This window comes from Oreochromis niloticus, linkage group LG11 (genome assembly GCF_001858045.2).
Source record: "Oreochromis niloticus isolate F11D_XX linkage group LG11, O_niloticus_UMD_NMBU, whole genome shotgun sequence".
Lineage (NCBI taxonomy): Eukaryota > Metazoa > Chordata > Actinopteri > Cichliformes > Cichlidae > Oreochromis > Oreochromis niloticus.
Window position 1 is genome coordinate 21210698 of NC_031976.2, and position 21292 is coordinate 21231989.

Sequence of the window (21292 nt, forward strand, 5' to 3'; positions counted from 1 at the left end):
CCAATGGGAGTGAGCGGCAGGTCTGGAGGCGGAGAAAAGAGGGAGAGAAGTTGGAGGAGAGAGTGAGAGACAGAGTCGGAGAGACGGAGAGCCGTAGATTGAGTGTTTGTCGGTGGAGTCACATATTAAATCGCAGACTTTACAGCTCATCTGGGGACTCTTACTTCACATCCACGCCGTCGTCTTTTTCCCCCACCACCTCCGGTTTCATGCTGCTTACGTGCAGCCACAGGTTGACCGATTTATCCCAGTCACCATGGATTATTCCTCTTCATCCACTGCCGATTGTCACTGACAGGATCAAAATGGGAACGATCAATACATCACCGATGACTGGGAGAGAGACAAACTGATCTTATCAAGTGAGCGGAAGACGGAGCCATCATCAGCGGGGAAGCGACGCGCATTTTCGAGAGATAAGACCTGTGGAGGACCTATATGAAGGGAGACGAAGCGAAAAGATGATGGGATGGCCGTGACAACATGAAAAAGAAAAAGTGCTGTGGTCTGCTTTCATCCAGTCCGTGATTCGACACAACTAACCTGGGGGGAAAGGGACCGAGGCAGAAGAGGTCGGAGGTAGGTATATGGGAAACAGTCAAGGAGGAGATGGGTGGTCGTGAAGGTGTCTGGTTATATCATACTGGAAGTAGGCTGTTGTTTTGGATCAATCAGAAGATACCAAAACGCAAGCCAACTTATGGTTAACTGAGGCTTTCGCACAGTCACACTTCTCCTGCTCTGATCTGGAATTATTATCCTTTAGTCTCTGAGGCTGATCTCATTTTCATAGTGTAAAGCCAGAGGATTTGCACCATCCTCCTGGCTAACAACACAGATGACATTTATGGAATAGATTGCTGGAAGCACTGTGGGATGTGAGAGAACAAGAAGACACTGGGAAACCGAGAGGGGAAGCGCTGAGAGAGGCTGACTGGGCAACTGACTCAAATGTGACTCAAGGAATAACATATTCCCCAATTATGACCACTTGTCTTCACTCTGTGTTCCCTCTTTGTCACACATCCTCAGCTTTTGGAGTTCAGTCTTCTCCCTCATTTGTTTTAACCATCCATCACGATGTTTTCCCGCTCCTTCCTTTGTTTTTTCTGTATGTCCTTCATTACCACATTATGATAAGGAACCTGTATTCTCTATCGTTTTCTCTGCGGGCCACTTTATATTTCTTCTCTTTTCTCTTCCTAGACAGGTGTGCAGCCACAGCTGTGATCATGGAGCCTCCCCCTTCTCTGAGCTTGGCTCTGCTAGGAGGGAGCGAGGATGAGGACCAGCGATTCCTCCTTCCCCTGGGCAGTATATCCCATCCTTCCACCGCTGGCACCCAGCCAGGATCAAACCACTCCAACCACATGGGAGGATCAAGCCTCGACCGTCTAAACGGCAGCACCTCATCCCCCTCGCCTGCCACGCCCAACTTGCCCCCAGCATCTCTCCCGAAGTTACCACTTTCCTCCGCTGGAGCTCAGCCTTTGCCTCCACCCATCCCCAATGCCCTGCACCCCACCAGCACCCCACTCTCTTCCTGTCTGGGTTCACAGCACAGCCTGAGTGGGGACAACTCCCCAGTCTACAACGCCCTTTTTTACTCGTCCCATTCGCCGTCCATGGAGCGGGAGAGGGACAGAGAGCGCGACAGGGACAGGGAGAGGGGGTGCAAACACAGACAGGCCAGCCCTCTGGTTCACCGTAGGGACAGTAACCCCTTCACGGAGATTGCCATGAGTTCCTGTAAGTACACAGGTGGCGTCATGAAGCCCCTGAGCCGCCTCAGCGCATCCCGGAGAAACCTAATCGAGTCAGACAGCAGCAGTGAAACCAAAGAGGGCGCCGTTTCAGCTGTTGCTGGCGCAACTGCTGCTGGGGGACATGACCGGCAGCGAGAAGCCCCCCCTACCTGTTCGGTGACCCAGTCCTCCACCAACCAACCCCCAATTCAGAGCCCACCAGAGATTGTGATTTCATCCAAAGAAGATTCCCCGTACCTCAGAGGAGGTTATGACATCACCGACTCCACATCCAACCAGATGTCCATCTACCACCAGAACCACGCACTAGTGGAGAGCAGGCGTTCGCAGTCAGGGAGGGGCAGCAGGCAGGGAGGGGTTGGGGCAGTGGGCACCGGGGCCAGGGGCAGCACCTCCAAGGCTCCCAAACGAAAGAACCAAAACATTGGGTATAAACTGGGGCACCGCAGGGCGCTGTTCGAGAAGAGGAAGCGGCTGAGCGACTACGCCCTCATCTTTGGAATGTTTGGCATCGTAGTCATGGTGATTGAGACAGAGCTGTCGTGGGGCGTGTACACGAAGGTGAGGGACACAAATGAGTGACGCTTAAAAAGACACACCAATAAAGATCACTTACGCTTAGCGCTAGGGCTGGGCCATGTGTTGAAATGTTCTAACCATCAATAAAATTAATTATTTACTGAGTTGGAATCTTAAGGAGGCAGACCACAAAATTAGAAACATAAACTAACAGCTCTCACTCAGAAAATACTGCCCAGAAGTCATCCAATCGCTGATAACTGAGCGCAGTCGGTAGTGCATTCTCTTTGGGGAAACCAAGCTGCACTCCAGCCATGTCTTAGAAAATAAGCCTGATGATGACAAAGCACAGTGAAGAGGGTTACCTCAGCTCACACTTGAAAATTAATACAAGAAAGCATGCATTACAAACTTGGAGTGTGGACAAGCCTGTGAATTTATCAGGCAGAAGGGTCTAGAGAAAGACATTATGAAGTTCCCCTGTGGGAATTGTAGGAGCCAGTGTCTTTAGCTAAGGACTGATACTCACAATATCTTTGCCTCTGCTGCTTTAGTTTTGGTTGTTGTCTGTCATCAATCCCCCAGGCTTTTAGAGGTATGACACAAAATTACCAGAGTGCCACATTAATGTAGCTACATTGCATATGAGTAACAATTATGAAACCAGGCTGTCGTGTCCCAAAAAGTTGATTCTGTTCATCTGGACGTGGTGTTTTCAGTGGGAGAAACCAAGTGACTTCATCAGTCTCAGCTGACTGCAGGTTTCCCCAACCTTACAAACAGTACATTTGCATAATGACTGACGGCTGTCATGTATGTCATCATTATACCTCTGGTGTTTATCTGGAATCTCCTGGGTTAACTTTGTCTCATTTGGGCTTTTTTGCCTTTTGCTTTTTTTATTTTTTTTATTTTACAAGCAGCCCATAAACACTGACAGGAAATGTAGGGGATAAAGAAAGAAAGAAGATTACATGTCCCAAAGGTCACCAGGCAGATTTGAACATTAGGTAGTACGATTATTGACCCTCCGAGTCACTAGGACACCCCATTTTTTCCCCGGTTTAGGCAGTGCAGATTAACCTTTTAGTCACTGAATTCATGATTGCAACAACTATTGCAATGACCAAGCTTGACAGTTACTGCTTCTGGGTGATGTAATGCAAGGATGCTAAGGACATGGAGGGGGCAGATTATCAGAAGGAGGCCAGGATCTCATTTGTTTGTGTAATGGGGGGTGTAATAAGCTGAATAGGCCCCTGGCTGCTGTTGTCTGTTTATTTTGTGTGTGTGCGTGTGTGTCAGGAAGCCTCGGACCATGTTGTGCTCACCTTGCTGTAAGACACTTTTGTCCTCATTCTAGCCTCCTTTTTTGGTCAGAGATATGACACAGGCTTTGCTTTCTTTAGTTCATAAGGTGGAAACATGACTTCTGCTTATGCAGCTTGTCATACATGGATCACTGATGATGTGAAATAATCTGTGAGATCAGCTGAGTGCACAGATTAACAGATAGCCTGTTAGAATAGCCCAACTGGGTGTGTCTCCCCATCTTTCTCACCCTCCTCCTGTGTTTCTGTTTGCAGTCTGCGATCTCCGGACTCCTTCTGTTAATGCCGTTGCTAGAAGAATCTCCCTACTGTGTCTTTTCTTCTACTTTGCGAAAATCACTGCTTTAGAGGTCCTTTTTTTTATTAATGAAAGTGCACGGTCTCTAATTCCCTTTCAATCCCTCCTCTTCTCTTTTATTCTCTTCTGTCTGCCTTTTCTTTCTTTCTTTTCCTGAAGGAGATGGCAGAGACTTATGCCCTCTTTTTCTGCCTGGGCCTTTTCTATTTCAACTCCACGCCTGTCTCTTTGTCCTGTTTTCTTCATTCCTTTCTTTCTTTAATTTTTTTTTTCTCCCTCACTATCTCTCTCCCTCTGCTCCGCTGCTCTTCCAGTGGGCGTCAAACTGGAGGAGTGTGATCGGAAGAGAGAAGCGGCTGGGTGAGAATGAAAGTCTGTGGAAGGAGAGAAAAAAAGGAAAAAGGCGATAATGAAAAGCCTGATTTAGGTTCTTAAGCTACAATCAATTTAGCCCTCATCTCAAACAGGCTGCGTTATCTATCAATACGAATCAATGGACTGAGTGATTTCGAGCAGGGTAATCAAAGTGTTTGTCAGCACTCTCACCATATTAATTAATTTCTGATCATCAGGGCATATTGAGGGAAAAAAATCTTATGTGAAACGTAGCAAAACATCGCGGTCTGTCTTCAGCATCTTGCATTTCTAAAGAGAGAATCCAGAGAGTTAAGTGTGCATCAAAATTCATCTTAAATGGAGACTGTAAAATTTACTGTCTTCTTTATGGCTGCGCATTTGGTTTGACTCCAACAGACACTGGAGTCCCATCAGACAGCTAAAACCCTCACTTAGATAATTGAGGTGGATAGAAGCCTGCTGGCTGTTGTGAGAAAAAATGGATCGAGATCCCGAGGATGAAAGAACGATCGGGCTGGGAAGATGAATGGGTGGAAGGAGGAGAGGTTCGCGCGCTGCTTTAAACGAGTCTAGGGGGCGAGGTTTGAGTGATTTCTTCCATTGATTATTGATAATCACACCCACACACATGCACCGTGCACCTCCGCATACACATGCTGTGCAAACTGCTTTATTGAAAATGGATGCTGCCTTTCAGAGAATCCATCCTTGAGAGCTGGTGTTGAAATATGATCGGTGAAGATCATTCGTCATAGATTGAAAATATATAATGCACGCGTATAAATATAGCCTCTTAATGGCTCCTTTAGGTCTCCCTTCTTTGACAATGGCTACAAAGCAAATGTCAGTGTATACTGATCAGTCTGTGTAGCTCTACCTAAGCTTCTGCACTTTTTTTCTGAAGGTCCAGCTGCTCTAGCTTTGCTCCCAAAAATAGAGATGAAGAATAAGAATGGAACCAAACAGGGTTGGCTGGATTGTGTGGAGCGTGCATGTTTCTATGTGTTGGAAGGGTAAATGGAGAGAGGTTAACTGAGGAGGACAGTGTTTCGTGACTGTGGGTATTGTGAGTAAGCTATATTCATGTGCAGAAAAAGCACAAACCCTAGCAGCACACTCTTTTTGCCACATCTAAGACTTTTCCATTCATTGCTGTGCAGCCTCTATCTTCAGTTATCAGCCTTTGCAATTTAAGTTAAGTTCAAGTCCATGATGAAGGCCACTTCTGTAGGACAAAGTTTGATTGCAGATAAAAATTATTATCTTGTACAGCCTTCAGCGCTCTAAGGCACAGCTGTAAATTCCTGCATTGTAAATATTCAGGCACGGTTGTTGAGCCTAGATACATTATGTAGAGCGAATATTAAATGATGAAATAATTCATGAATGTGAAATAATTTAATTTTTGGCTCATGGTGACTTTTTGCCCAAAAGGCTTCAAAGAAAAAACAAAAAAAACTGAGCCTTTAATTTGTTGTCGTGCATTTTTAGCTCTGCATGTTCTGTGACCTCTCCTCGTGATCAGTGTCACTGCCACACACCCAGGATCTTGACATGTTAGAATTTTAACATCAGTGTGAGGACAGCCTTCTATATGCTTCTATTATTATTTTGATGAGGAACAGGGGGTCCTGGTCTGACACGTGTCTCTGTCTGAGAATAACTGGGGCCCTTGGACACTTGGGACCTTAGCATGTGGGCTGTCACAGTCAGATCAATAGATCTTTCACAGAGGCTCACATAGCTCCTCGGGGCCAAGCTCCAAGCCACATTTCAGGCTTGCAATGCAACGCTGCTATTCTGAGGCGATGCCCAGCAGTTGTCGACTTCACCTGTCACACTATCAATGCGTGCACTTGTCATGTGTGAGGGTATCAAGTGTGAGTATGTACCCTCTGTCTGCTTCTCAACACAAGCATCAGCAATGCTGCCTCCTATTTCCCCTTTGCTTCCTCGATTCCTTCCTTCCTTTCACTGTCAGAGAGTGTTTAAGTCCCTCCCTTGGCGAGTCTTAAATATGCCTCCATTCCCCCACGAGAGTCATTGCCTTCTCAGCAGCCTTAAAACCTCTTCCTCAGTCCCTCTGCAGCACCGCCATCCCTCCCGTTCTGCCCTCGCTCTGCTATCTCTGACATTTACTGGTAGACCTTTCTGCACATTTTCTCTGCTGGTCCACTTACAGTGGCTGCACGCTGCTTTAGAGACAGTACATGAGGTCGATCAGGGAATTAAACTCCCACCATATTCTCTAAAGGAGCTATCAGCCATCTCTGCATTTTTGTGCAACTGCACCTCCTCTCCTTCTCAACCTTCTCCCTTTTCCTTTAGTCCATTACACACTGCCTTCATCTTCTAGATCACAGACTTCTAAGCGACTGTAGATCCCAGAGGTCCTGCAACTAACAGGTACAAATATGCTTGTTTGAGCATAACAAGGCTAAGCAACCTCTGGCTGTATGTGGAAGTGCTGGTACTTACATGGTTATGTTAAAACTTGTGTGCTCTGATGGTAAACATTCACGTCACAGGGTGTATGGTGTCTCCTCTGTGTACACGCACACATATGGAGTGCGTGTCTTTATGTATTTAGCTCTGTCACGTTAGTACCCATGGATGCACCTGCTAATGTGTGTGTGTCCACATCTCCCTTTGTCTGGATTTAATTGAGTGTGTATGGCCGTAATGGTGTGTGCCGATGTGCATTCGAGTGTATGCGTATTGTGCGTGTGTGTGTGTTTATCCTGGAAGGGTGACATCGCTTCTGTCTATTGCCTGTTTCCCTGGAGACTGATTGCAAGAAGGCATCACTCTGACAGGGAGAGACCCCCAAGGCTAAGCCATTACATCACAGGCAGACACATGTGCACACACACGCACACATGCACAATCATACTCATTACAACCGCATGGTAAGCGACATGTATTTTCTCTCATGTCTGTGTCAATAAGGTTGAGGTAGGGGCAATTGGGGGAAACCCTCTAGATACTACCTGTCTGTGTGTGTGTGTGTGTGTGTCTCCCTGCTAATTGAACTAAAGAAGCTCAAAAAGCTCATTATCCCTGCATGCTGTCCACAGAGCCAGTGATCAATATACGCTAATCACACACTTATGCACAGCTGGCTAAGAAAGAAAGGAAAAAGAAGAAACACAAGCATATGTAAGTTGTATTTCCAACAAAGGTGCACCAAAGAGCCAATCATCAGCTTCAAAACAGCCAAACCAGGAATCATGTCAGTCAGTCAGGGCCCTGTTAACATACCCAGGATATCTTTCTGTTATCTGGCTTCACTTACACTAACATTGGCAATCAGGCTAAGCGGTCACACCAGTGACAGTGCTTATTGACTCAATTATCAACAAAGCTTCAAGCACGTTCACATGAAAGAGTGCCATTAGTAGCATCTGACCAATCACAAACATGGATGCGTCTACTGGCAGCAGAGCGCCTGGTTTTACAAAAGAGAAAAATATAATAATACAAAAATCTGAAGAAGTTAAACACACAATGCAGATTGAAACCATCGCGGCAGCTGAAGGCAAATCAGCATGAGCATGAGTGTCTGCAGCAGGAGAAGCACTGAACTGTAGACGAGACTTAAATAGTACTTTATGCACGTGCTAGTGTTTTAACTGCTTTAGTCGGTAAGACTAGAAGACACATAGTGCATTCATTAAGTTTAGCCTATTTGAAAGCAAGAAGGAAAGCTGATAAAATCCTGACTGTGTAAGTTAGGATCAATGCTCGGTCATTAGGGCACAGGACAATCTGTGTTAGTCCACTAAAGTAATATTTAGATGTGAACGAGATAGTTTTAGTTTTTATTTTTTCTGCAGCCCTGGTGCAGTTTAGGGCTCTGAGAGTAGCCGAAAGATTAAATATAAAAACAAAATTCAGTGTAGGAAAATACAATTGTTTCATCTAAGAATCTTCGAATTCTTATTGAATTTTATCAGAGAAACAAAGACTTTAGACACTGTTAAAAAACTGTAGACCCTCATGTTATCCTTCCACAGAGTCCAAGAATTGTGACACTATTTGGTAGGTGGTGATTTTATACATCTTGATTCATAATCTTGAACATAACCCGCTCCAGAGCAGGTCATATCGGCAGCAGAAGTTACCATGACGATGTCCCCCAGTAGCAACTGAACCACTTTTTTAATACTGAAAACCCCGAGTTAAACTTCAAAGTTACCTGGATAAGCCCAAATCATGCTTCTTTGTTTTTGCAGAGATGGACGCACGGTTCATGTTCACAACTGTTTAAAAGAGGTCCTTAATTTAAATTGGAGTATTAAACCAAATATGTGCACATTTTGGAAGTTTGCTTACTTGCTTACTTCTGTAAGCTTGAAGACTCAAGGGACTGTTTTTACTTAGCAAACCTTAATTTAGCCATGCTGAGTTCATTATTTCAGTGTTTAGGCTTTGATTATGGTGGATGTGCAGTGAGGTTTCTAGTATCCATGTGGCTAAAAACAGTGTATTAAATAACCTCTATAACTAAGTCTTCTGCAGCCATTAATGAAGTTAAGACATTGTTGTTGGTGGGATGGGCCAGAGGCATCGAGTAATGTTAGCACCGTGGATTGAGCCATAAATTAAGCTGTAATCTTGTGTATAGTAAAAGTAGAACATGCAGGGAGCTTTTTAACACCTAATTTTAGACGATTTACCAAACTTTTTTTTTATCTGCTTTGTCTGTTTTCATCACATTTGAATGGTGTTTTTATGTCCCAGTGGCCATTGAGGTAAAAGTCATGCCTCTCTCCCTGTTTTATTATACAGTCATACAGGCTTGTTGACCTAAAATAGTCAGATGCACAAGATATGGTCTATATGAACCATATCAGCCACTTTTGTGTGGGAAAGTGAAGTGTTAGGTTAACATTCACCCATTTTTTGTCAACGCTGTTATCTCTGAGGTCAAAATGCTTCTATGTTTATATTCCAGTTTCCTAAACTGTGCTTGTCCAGGATGAGGGTAAAGCACAGCCTAACCCTAAACAGGTCACAGGTGACTCTATGAATGTTAAGAGGTTAAGTGCGACACAGAAAATTTCCCTTCAGCTTGCATACATAATTTGCGGTAGGAGCTGCATGCTGTTTCCATAGATTAGCACAGCTAAAGCACAGGTGTTACTAAGAGCTTTGCAATGATTGCACTTTTTTCAGGTCTCACTATAAGCGATGGCAGTGTGTTATTGAGCCTACAGTAAAAGTACTCTTAAAACTAAAGCAGCCAAATGAAATTCAGCCATTTATCACTTTTTTTAATGAATTACACCTGTGTTTGCACATTGCTCGTTGCCTGGCAACTCCACTGTGACAAAAATCCAGTTGATGTTATTCATCACAAAATCACTTGATGAGCATGTAACTCAATAAACAATTAATCCTTACATTTCTGTTTATGAGCAGATTAAACCTCAAATGCATCTGCTTTTCTCTAACCAGCAATCCAGCAGCAATACGAGGCAGGTTAAGCCACGTATCAATATCATTCTGCTTGCAAACATAATTTAAAATAACAATACCAAATAAAGTTGAAGTCTGTTTTGATCATTTGTTTCTACAGGCAGCCTACTCTTTCATATGCTGTTGTAACAAAATCCTTTGGGAACCAAGTTTCACCAATCAGCACCCGTCTTTTTAACACACCTGGGAAGTTACTTCGTCTTAAAAAGATTAAGACCCAATGGAAATGAATCAGAAGAGGCAAAACTGCATTTTATTTGGTTGCCAACACATTAAAATCGACTTGAATTCCAAGTTAAACTGAACAAAAACTAACAAACAATCCCGAATATGTCCTCAAATGAGTTCAATTAAAGTGAAACTTTTCCCTTTTAGATTTTGTTCTACTACACACACTTCGACACACTTAATGTTTACAGTAAACCAAGAAAAACTATGACTTTACAACATGTAGACATTCCTGCTACCACACAGAAACTGATCCTCGACAATTAGCTGGGGTCGTGAATTAACATGATTGGTTCATTTGCAGGTGATTGGCTCTTTGGAGGGAGTGGCAGCATCTTACAGATTTCTTCCATAGATTTGTATTCAGCACTCTCTGAGTGGCATGTCTCTCTCATATAAGGTCTGTAACACTGTATGGACTGGGATCTACAAATCCAAAATTAGTCAGCACAGTAAACACTAATCCCAGTCAGTTGCTTGTGGTCATTTCAACTTGGCTGTGCAATATGCATGCATGCTTTGCAGAGGAGCGCAGATGGTCAGTGTATTTATTTATGTCCCCAGTGAAGTCAAGCTAGAAGAGATAACTTTAAGAGCTTTCACCTTCTTAAAATAAGGGAAAAAAGGAAAACTCTGGAGTGACATTTACTTTTTATTGGAGAAAAAAAATGGAAAAATGAACAAAGCTTTTTGTCATTTATGAAATTTCTGAACTTCGAAGAAAACAAGGAAGCTGCGAGCTTAATTGAATTACATGATTTAATTAGACAGGGTGTAATATTGTCTCATGGTATATATTTAAGGATTAAACAAATCGTGGGTAAGGAAAGAAAGCCATCAGGACACGCCCAGAAATTTCCCTGCACATAATCCGCCTGTGAAACCGCAGCTTGTCATTAATTAGTGAGGGCTAGAGGTGCCGGCAGGTGGGAGCTTTTTGAACTTTGGACAGACCATTACAACCGTTTCCCCACTGCTTCCAGCCTTCATGCTAAGCTGCTCTCTCAGCAAGATAGCAAACATTTTCCAAGTGGCAGAAAGTTAACTTGTTCCAGAAACATCACAGTTTCAAAGCTTTTTAACTTTTTTAATTAAGGCACAAGTCATGCTTGTTGTAAGGAATCATGTGATGCAAAGTTCATCATCTACCCGTGTCTGCAAATATGTGCACAGGCTCTAGAAGTCGAAAGGAGCGCGCATACACAGAGCACAGACTGTGGCGCGTGTGCAGTACGTGCGTGCCGTCAAGCCTGCACCCTACCACTCTCGCATCTGTACTGACATTAAAGTGAAGCTGCTTTTGTCTATAAAGACTTTAATGCTGGTGCATTCATTTACAATGCAAACACTTGAATCAAAAGGTGGCTGGCACTAAAAACTAATAGACCCCTGCCAGCCTGTTAGAGTTTAAAAAAACAATCTTGACTTTAAAAAAGCTGAAATGAACAGAAGGCGAGCCAGTAGGCGCATATATCTCCTTTTTGCAGTTAAGTTATTCACTATACAGGTGGAATAAGTGAAGTGGAAACAGGCAAACAAAATGCTTTTGACAGTGTAATGGGACAACTGTCAAAAAATCCCAACGACCAACAGACTGCCGGGTGTACGCGAACAGAGCGAGAAGGGAGACCGTAGAGAGAGAGAGGGAGGGAGAGAAGGGGGACGTAATCTCCCATCACATTGCAATTCACTAGTGTGACTGTGTTTAAACAGATATGGTGCTGAAAGCCAAGAGTGAAACCAGCATTTTTCTCATTAGCACAACAATGTTGGCTTCCTTTGCACCTAGTTTGCTTCAGTGGGTACAAATGAGATGTTAGCAGCAGTGGACAGGGAGACCGAGACAAGACAAGCAAGCACAAGCAAATAAAGACAGAAAGACAACAGAGCTTCGGGTAAACTGATAGAGGAAACCAGGAAATCAGTGCGAGGCCAAGCTAGATATTTTCCCTGTGTCGCGCGCTGGCTCATAACTGCACTGACATGAGTGACAAATGCGAATACATCCATACAGCATGTGCACTTTAGTGTATTATATGAACCCAGTCTCAGATCCATTCTCAGATTGCTCTAATTACAGTCAACAGAGGAGCACGTCAGTGTGTATTAACCAACTAGACTCTGTGCGTGCTTCTGCGTGTTTGTTTGACATTGAATTAATACCATTAAGGCAACGAAGCATTGACAGAGACCCTAAATAAACACAATAACACACTAACACACTCTATTTTCCAGGAGGCTGAGTTGCAATATATATTCATGAACCCAAAATGCAATGTGGATTCTGCCTAATAACACCACGGAGGAAAGACTGAGTAATATGCGTCTAAACTGAGAGTGCAGACCCGGATTAAAGAGTGGTGATCAATGCTCAACAGTCTCCCACTTTACCCCCCAACCTATATCTGAGTAGAAGTCTTAAGGTGGCTCAGGTCTTTCCTGGTGGAGGACATAAGGCTCATACGCTCGTTGCGTGACCTTGCTGGTCCCGCGAATGTGCTTTGGGTTTCTTTTTTCTTCTTTTGATGTGCGTGTCTATTCAATTTTGCATTTTAAAACACAGACCTTGAGCTGATGTGGACAAATGAGTCGGATTGGCAAGCTTTATTTTAAAGAATTAGAAAATGAATCAAGCTGACTGTTTTGTTTGAGTTTCTGAGCTTTTGCTTTTATGTGCTGACTTTTTTTTGCCTTTGAAACTGAGTGTTTGCAATGAATGAAAATGTAATGAACTCCTTAAACCCATCGAGTGTACTGCTATGAAAAAATGCAATTTCTGATAAAAGGTCATACACTTAAAACTTGTTTTACCGGTGACGGATGAAAAGGAAGCGTGAAAACAGTGTAGTTTGATCTGAAGCTTATGAAGTTTTAATAGGTTTAGTAAGTCTGTCGATCTGCATTTAATACTGTTAGCAAATGTACACTGAAATCTTTCTTTCTCACATTCATCCACTGATTCATTCTTGTATTTACATTATATTAACACAATGGACAACCAGACTCTCCAGAGAGCAGCTAACAAATTAATCTAATGCACTTTCTCCTTTGAATCTCTTTGTGTAGATCAGATGTGTGTAGCTGAGTGTATTCTGACCAAATGTACAAATGTGTTGTGTACATGTGTGCAAACATGCGTATGATAGCTCACGTAAGTGTTGCTGCTCTCGCAGTGTGAAAGGTGAGGGGGTTAAAGAAGCCAAAGAAGTGCTATGAGTCGTATTGATTGGAAGATACTGCGTGTTGATTATAAGCCCTGTGAAACCAGACAAGGACTTAACGCTCGACTGCAGAAAGATATTGACAGGCGAAAAGCAACCATTCAACTTCTGTTCTTTGAAACTGGCTTTTGAAAGGGTTAGTTTGTTTTGTCTTTGCTGAGAAATTGCAACAACAGTGCTGATGCTATTTTAGCAAAGGAGTGAGAGAGGAGTGAGTGAGTGAGTGAGTGGGACATCTGTGAAACCAGCCTAGTGACTGAGTCTGGACATTCAAGTTTTTTTTTAAGACTCTGTTGTTTTAGATGACTAAACTGAGTGGAAATAAAATCAGTGTAAAATCAAACACACAGCTTCTACAAAAGATTTTTCAAGGATCAGGATTTGGGCTTAGTTAGTGAAGAGGTCCTTTCACTTGGTTCCAGTGAAACAAACTCTTAATGCTTCAGCATAACAAGACATTTTGGACAATTTCATGCTCTTAACTTTGTGGGAGCAGTTTGGCGATGACCCCGTCCTGTTCCAACATGACTGTGCACAAACCAAGGTCCATGGACATGGATAGACGTTTTTCTTATTTTTTGTTTTGTATGCATGCATGCACACCTGTTCAAATGCTCATTAACATAAATATCAGCCAATCATGTGGCTGCAGCTAAATGCGTTTAAGCATGTAAACATGTACTCATAAAAGACAGGCTGAGGTTTAAACTAAACATCATGGGGATAAAAAGGTGATTTATGTGACTTTGAATGGCACGGTTGTTTTTATCACACAGTATTTGAAAAACTGCTGATCTTTTGGGATTTCCCCACATACATTTGTAGGGTTTACAGAAAATGGTTTGAAAAAGAAAACATAGCCAGTTAGCAGCAGTTTGGACAATAGAAGAAAAACATCGTCTGGTCTGATGAGTCTTGATTTCTGCTTTGACATTTGGATGGTAGGGTCATCCGAATGTAACAAACAGCATAAATGTATGGATCCATCCTGCCTTGCTTCAGTGGCTCAGGCTGCTGGTATTGCTGCCGACCATGTCCATCCCTTTATGACCACAGTGTACCCAACTACTGAGGGCTCCTTCCAGGAGGATAATGCACCATGTCAAAAAGCACAAATCTTCACGATACTGGTTTCTGGAACACAGAAAGGAGTTCAATGCACTCAAATGAACTCCACAGTGAATGGATTTTAATCCAATAGAGCCCCTTTGGGATGTGGCAGAACAGGAGATTCACATTGTGGATGTGCATGTGTGATGTTATCATTGTAATATGGAGCAAAATGTGTTTCCAGCACCTTGCTGAGTCTACTCCATGAAGAATTAAGGCAGGTCTGAAGGCAAAAGAGGTCCAACCCAGTATGAAGTGGGTCTGAGTATATATATAAACTCACCGGCCACTTCATTAGTAAGAAGATTTGCTGTGGAAATTCTCCCTATTTCCCGATCTAACTTTGAATTACCCTGTTGAAGTGCTTAAACACTTTTTTGACTGCACTGTGCTAAGTGTAAAGTTTTGTGGAGGGGGATTATGGTGTGGGGCTGTTTTTCAGGGTTTGGGCTTAGTGTATGAAGAGTTCCTTTCACTTAGTTCCAGTAATAGGAACTCTTAATATGTCAGCATTCAAAGACATTTTGGACAATTTCATGCTCCTAACATTGCAGGAACAGTTTGGGGATGACTCATTCTTGTTCCAACATGACTGAGCACCAGAGCACTAAGCAAGGTCCATGAAGACATAGATGAGCGACTTTGGTGTGGAAGAACTTCACTGGCCTGCATAGAGTCCTAACCTCGACCCGATAAAACACCTTTGGGATGAAGTAGAGTGGGAACTGTGAACCGATCAGTGTCTGACCTCACAGAAGAATGGTCAAAAATTCCTACAAACACACCCCTAAACCTTGTGGAAACCCTTTCCAGAAGAGTATAAGCTGTTGTAGCTTCAAAGGGTAGGCCGACACCATATTACACCGTATGGCTTAAGAATGGCATGAGAAGGCAAACATGCGAACACTTTTCATCCATTGTTTCAGTCAATAGGTGAACCAAGAGACGGCACCACAGCCCAGCATCAGATTAATAAGTATTACTTTGAACTGTGAATCATGCTGCCAAACATAAAAACATACAGAGTTGGAAATAGTCATAGCTCCCCTCTTAATCAGGCTGGGAATCTCATACTATTCAAGTTCACCTTGTTCATGCAAAACTAATTTTTGATGGCAACTTTTGTTGTAGCAGGTACCAAACTAGTTTTGTGACTGAAAAGCATGCTTAGTTTTCAAAATATCCCATGCCTATGGATGCACTCTGCACTATTGAAAATCACAACAGCAGTAGCACATACTCACCCAGCCTTGTACGTGTTATAACTACCCCTTACTTTTTATGAAGATCAATATCCACAGTTAGTTTAAATGTTAAATAATTGTCTTCCTATTCAAGCATTAAACATTTCAGTCTCAAAAAACTGCATCCAAATATGCACATCGCTCACTATAATAATATAAGCAGTATAAGTAATAATATAAGTAGATTAGGCTAACTGTGTGTGCATGTGTGTGCGTGCCAGTCTGTGTGTGCTTTAGCAGAGGTCAGTGCGAGGTCGTTGCTGCATGCTATATATTGCTAGTCAAGTTGACTGTTCATGGCAGGTCAGAATGACCCTCAGGCCACAGAGAAATGTCCCGGCGCTCCCGAAGGGCTGTTAGCGTGTGTTGTCGTCCGTCATTGTACTCTGAATATTAAACCAACTGTCATGGCAAAGTCAATCTGTGCGTATTACATTTGTGCTCTAATGTCGTGTCTCCAATGATAAGTGTTTCAATTTTCTCTCTACAGAGCTCCATGTACTCTCTGGCCCTGAAGTGTCTGATCAGCCTGTCCACTGTCATCCTGCTGGGGCTCATCATAGCTTACCACGCGCGGGAGGTTCAGGTAAAACATATGTGCATGTGTTGTGCCTCGCTCTACTGATCCAGACAAAAAGATGAAGTTAAAATTTAAAAAATCACACACACATAGCAGACTGTAAAACAACAAGTTGCTATTAAATCTCTGGGTAGGCAATATCTCTTTTGCACCCCTGGACAAAGAAAATCCATGATAACCTTTCTGCATATTGTAATTCAAATTAAGAGGGAACCAGACGTCTGCACCTCCCCTGGGCTTTGCTTCCGGGCTTTAGAAAATTTAGCTCATAATGCCAGCCTTTGGTCAACAAAGGGAGTCTGACAAGTGAAGGTTTGTACCCCTTAAACCTGCACTTTTTTCTACTGGCCAGCCGGGGGCAACCCCTCAGGTCACAAAAACAAGCCTGATTTTTATTGTAGCATACAACAAAACAAAACTCCTTTCTTTATTTACAGTAAACATGTTCTAGTGAATGGCGTCAAGTCTTATTTTGTAATTTATGGTCCAATTTAGAGTAAAATAGTCAGTCTGGAGCTTCCTCAGTTCTCACTCAGATATGTCTTTTACATACAGTCTGAGGTCTCTTAAGGACAGACGGAGTGACTTGTGTAAGATGTTATAAAAACCAGAGAAATCCAAGGATGGAAATAAGATGTGATGCACTGGGTTCGGCAGAGAGCTGTCAGTTTGGAGACCAGGGGTTGAATCCTTTGTGACGCCAATAGCATATGATGCTCATCTGGTGGGAGGGGAGAGCTGCATGAAGACGGGTGTCTAGTTTAAAGTTGTTGCATTTCTTTTTCTTTTTCTAGATTTCTACATTTTAGCATCTGGGAAGTTCCTGAAATGGCAGCTATGTTTCTTGTGTTTCTCTTTAGGAGTGGTTTTCTTGTGAGCCTCATCTGTGCTCTGTCCAGATTGTACACATTATGTTATCATCCCTTAGGCCTCTGAGACAAAGGGACCCAGATGTGTGTCGAATCCAGCCAATTAATGGCATTAATGACAGTCTTTGTGGGATCGACAAAACCGTCCGCTTGGCTTTGCGTGAAGTACATACACACCGAATGTTAAATACATATTCAGCCAATTACAGCCCTGTCATTCAATAGCTGCACAAAAAGCACAAATAAATATGCAAACACTCACACACGAGTCACACAAACACAGCCTTACAACCCCTTGTAAGTCTGAAATGATCAATCAGAAAGGCTTTCATGCTTCATGATATCTGTTTTGCTGTTTGTCATTTTACTAATACAATGGTAGCAAAGTCATTTAGCCGGGGATTTCATCCGAAGCCATTTGCAATCGATGTGCATTGACTATTTATGGGAGCCTTGCGGGAATCAGACCCAATGAGTACCCCCACACCAGCTATTACACCCACCAGCGAAACCACGGAGCCACACTCATCCATCTAACGATGTACTGGTTTAATGCTGTGAATTTTTTTTTATTACATCACAGCTTGGCTGTTGCTGGAAATGTCTATTAAAGTTCTGCTCTGAGGTTCAGGCGCTCCGTTCGCAGATCGATAACTGCACGGTGATTTTTTATTCACTGTCGTACACAGGCACTGATAGGCTGGTAATTAGTCTTGGACAGTATTAAGAAGCCAGAACAGTGCGCGCAAGTGGTGCGAGTGAATAAACGTGGATGCGGTTTCGCATTCATTGATAAAAGACCCTTCGTTTCTGCTCACAAATTTGTTGTCTCATTCACATACAGAGTCAGTCATCCACCCACACACGCTGTGGCTTCCACACGTGACAGGAACGCTAATACCGACAGAAGAACAGGAGATTGAGAGCGGCTACTGTCAGGCCAACAGAGAGAGATAAAAGGGTGTTCTGTTAATCTACTTCAGGAATAATTCCTTTTGATTAAATGAAGTTAGGAGTTTGGGGAAAATACCATCAAGGTATGCTTGGGTGGGAATGCCAGATGGATGGGGGTGGTAATGTTGGGGTTTACCTAAAATCACTTTTCATGGGTGAATGAGAATGGTGATAATTTACACACATTACACAAGCTGACAGACGTTTACATATTTGTTCTTTCTTCCTTTGGATGTTGTTTCTAACACTAACAGTGCTAACACTGTACTTACAAGAATTGCTAAGCCTAGAGACCTGGTTGCCGAGTTCCTGTCAACCAGTGGTTGCTGAAGGTTGCTGGGAATCACAATGAAATTGGTTGCTAAGACCCAGCCACCTGTCATACAGCCTCCCCCCATCCCCGTTGCTAAGTGAAACTGGTCGCAAAGATGTGTATATGGTGGTCTGCTGTAAACCTGCATGCAATTGCTTTGGTTGCTAGGAGACTGATGCAGTCGCCCATAGTTTGTATGGAAGACATCAACTTGTCTGCAAATTACTCGCTAACAGCAAACTTATGCCATATGGGTGACTTGCTCCACCAAGTGAGCTAAACCAGCGCCATCAGATTTCTTAAGTTTCAATATAACTAGCTGGTTAGTTGGCTAGTGTTTGCAGCGTCAACATCTTCCATGCAAACTACAGCCGATAATGGCAGTCTACCTCAAACCAAAGCAATCACAAGGAGGTTTTTAATGCAGCATCATCTTCACAATCAATTTCTCCCAGCAACAGCGAGCAACCACACGCCAACTAGGGGGGAATACATATTTTTGTGATCTCTGAGCGGTCTCTAGCCCTGTGTGACTGAGACCTAAGATCTGGCATTGCTGTTGGATGACTTTAAATAATACAAAAAACAGTTTGGCCAGATTTTCTAAAACATTCCATTAAGAGTCAAACCAAAGTTGAGGAAACCTGAAATAATCGTAACTTTTCCTCAAATGTTTGACCAGAAAATCTGCGTATAGAAACACAACTAAAGCATAGTTAAACTACCTTTTAAATAAAAGAATGTATTCCAGTTTTTTTCTGGTCTAGAAGTAATAATACTTCCTAGAACAGACCCTTTCTCAGCATTATATCATGTAGAGCTCGTGACGTGCCTGCCTGCTCCTGGTAATGCGCGAACCAGAGCAGCCACAAAAAATTAAGGATGATTAAATATTGATTGTGTGTATCTCCTGTTTAGAAATGTTACAGTGACTGATGTTGACTACCGTTTTGAACCTTAGGGTGTGTTTTGTCTTTCCACTTCTCCATCGACTCAGTCACTCCTCCTGCATTTGCTACAAAGTGAACTTATAGAGAACAAGTGCTGACAGCTGCTGCTACATTATTTACACTCCACTTGATGTAATGCTGCCACATAACTATACAGCAGATATTTATAATTATATCAGTCACATAAACAAACTGCAGAACGCCACTTGTACTTGAGGCCTTAAAGCACAGCTGTTTTTCGATAAGTACATGTTGTAATTGACATATTTCTCCACAACACAAAGTAAAGATTTATGACACAAACTTCTCTACAGGTAAACTTTATTTACAGAACACTTTCAGTGAACTGTTTCCACCTACACAAACACAGTGAAGACTGCAGCTGTACAAATATATAATAATCTTATAAATTATAAAATTATAAAAATAAAAGCGAATTGAGTACTCATTTAGAACACTCAAATGCAATAAAGTAACCCTTTTTATTTTCGCTCCATAGTTATAACCCGTGTGCAAATATATCTTTAGCTACTTAACTCATTTTAATAATCATTTTTGAAATCCTGATTCCCAGGAAGAGACGAACCACTGCAATGGTTGAGATGGCTGAGAAGTGTTATACTAACCAGGCACTGATGACCAGTAACAAAATCTTTATTTCACTGCTGCTTTTGTTGTATCTAAGCAGAGACAAATAGACCAAAGGTTTGGAGTGTACACTAAAATAACAGCTCGCTCATTATATAGTGTACTAGCGAACAACTCAAATACAGTCCTGTAATTTGGTAATGTGGCCGTCACATTCATTTTTTAATGTGTTTTAAAACCACAACTGGCCAGTTTGTACTACAGCTGGAGAATTATCAGCTAATCCGATCACTGGCTTACTTGCCTATTTAGCAAGGTGTACTATAACTCACTACAATACTAAATGGGATGTTGATCTTTTTTTTCTAGAAAAATAGGCTTAGATAAGAGGTACCTGCTTGAGATACTGAGCAGCTCTCTCTTCAGTGTGCCTTTCGTTAATGTAGAAAATGAGCCCCTTAATTATGGGTGACTTGGATAAAAGTTTCTTTGTACACTCATCACAAATGGTGAAGTTAGCTTTCAGAGGGCAAAACGCTTTTTATATGAGACTGTAAACAAGCTTATTTGCACTGTAAAGCTGAACATTTTCACAGTAGATTAGTCAGTGCCATTGAATGGATCTTTTTCCCATAAATTTGTGATTTTTTTTTTTCTGTAAACTTGCAGGACTTTTCTAAGACATAAAACTTTTCAAGTGTTCTCTCATAAATTTTTAGTTCTTTCTTGTAAATTTGCATGGGGTTTATTTGTGGGGTTTACTCCTAAATATGTCTTTGTTTTGTTTTGTTTTCCATACCCAGCCCCTTCATTATTATCATTTTTGTCTTTATTCGACTCTACTATACATTTTAATTTACAGACTGACATTTTGTTTTGTTTTTTGTTTTTTTTTCAAAACAAAATGTAATTAAAACAGGAATTAGAATATAAAGTGTGTCATGAGAGTGAGAGGCAGCGGTCTGTTTTTTTGTAGTTTTTTTGTACACATACAAATGTGCTTAAATGTTGAAATGCATCCACTAAATGTATGCTAGTTATACTGGCTGCTCAAGGCTGCCTGTTTGCTTAGATGCATGTCAACATAAAATGTGCCCGTGTGCCTCTGCCTTTTATTGTTGGATGGCTGAAATACACACACACACACACACACACACACACGAGAAGTAATGCTGTGCAAAATGAAAGGTATTGTTCAATAAAGATCTCATTTTCACATTATGACACACTCTGCTGGTGCATGTTGTCCAGCATGTAACAGGATATTACAAGTACACACACACACACACACACACACACACACACACACACACACTCATTCATGCACACAATCACCAGCAACATTAAAACTGCCAGTCTAATACTGGATTGGTCCCTGCAGTGATGCCAAAACAGCTGCAGCCCGTCAGAGGACTGGCACAGGACCACTCAGGGTGTACTGTGATATCTGGCACTGGGATGTTGGCAGCTTTTCCTGTGGGTT

The 21292-nt window shown here is 42.3% G+C and overlaps 1 protein-coding gene across 1 annotated transcript in view; it reads left to right on the forward strand.

Annotated features, from left to right (window-relative positions):
• Positions 1–21292, forward strand: part of LOC100707373 (small conductance calcium-activated potassium channel protein 2) — a 60438-nt gene continuing 39146 nt past the window's right edge. Inside the window, 5 exon segments of the mRNA XM_074527748.1 lie at positions 1–579; positions 1207–1811; positions 1813–1918; positions 1921–2327; positions 16046–16141. Coding sequence (XP_074383849.1) covers positions 1233–1811; positions 1813–1918; positions 1921–2327; positions 16046–16141 — 1188 coding nt within the window. The 5' untranslated portion in view covers positions 1–579; positions 1207–1232.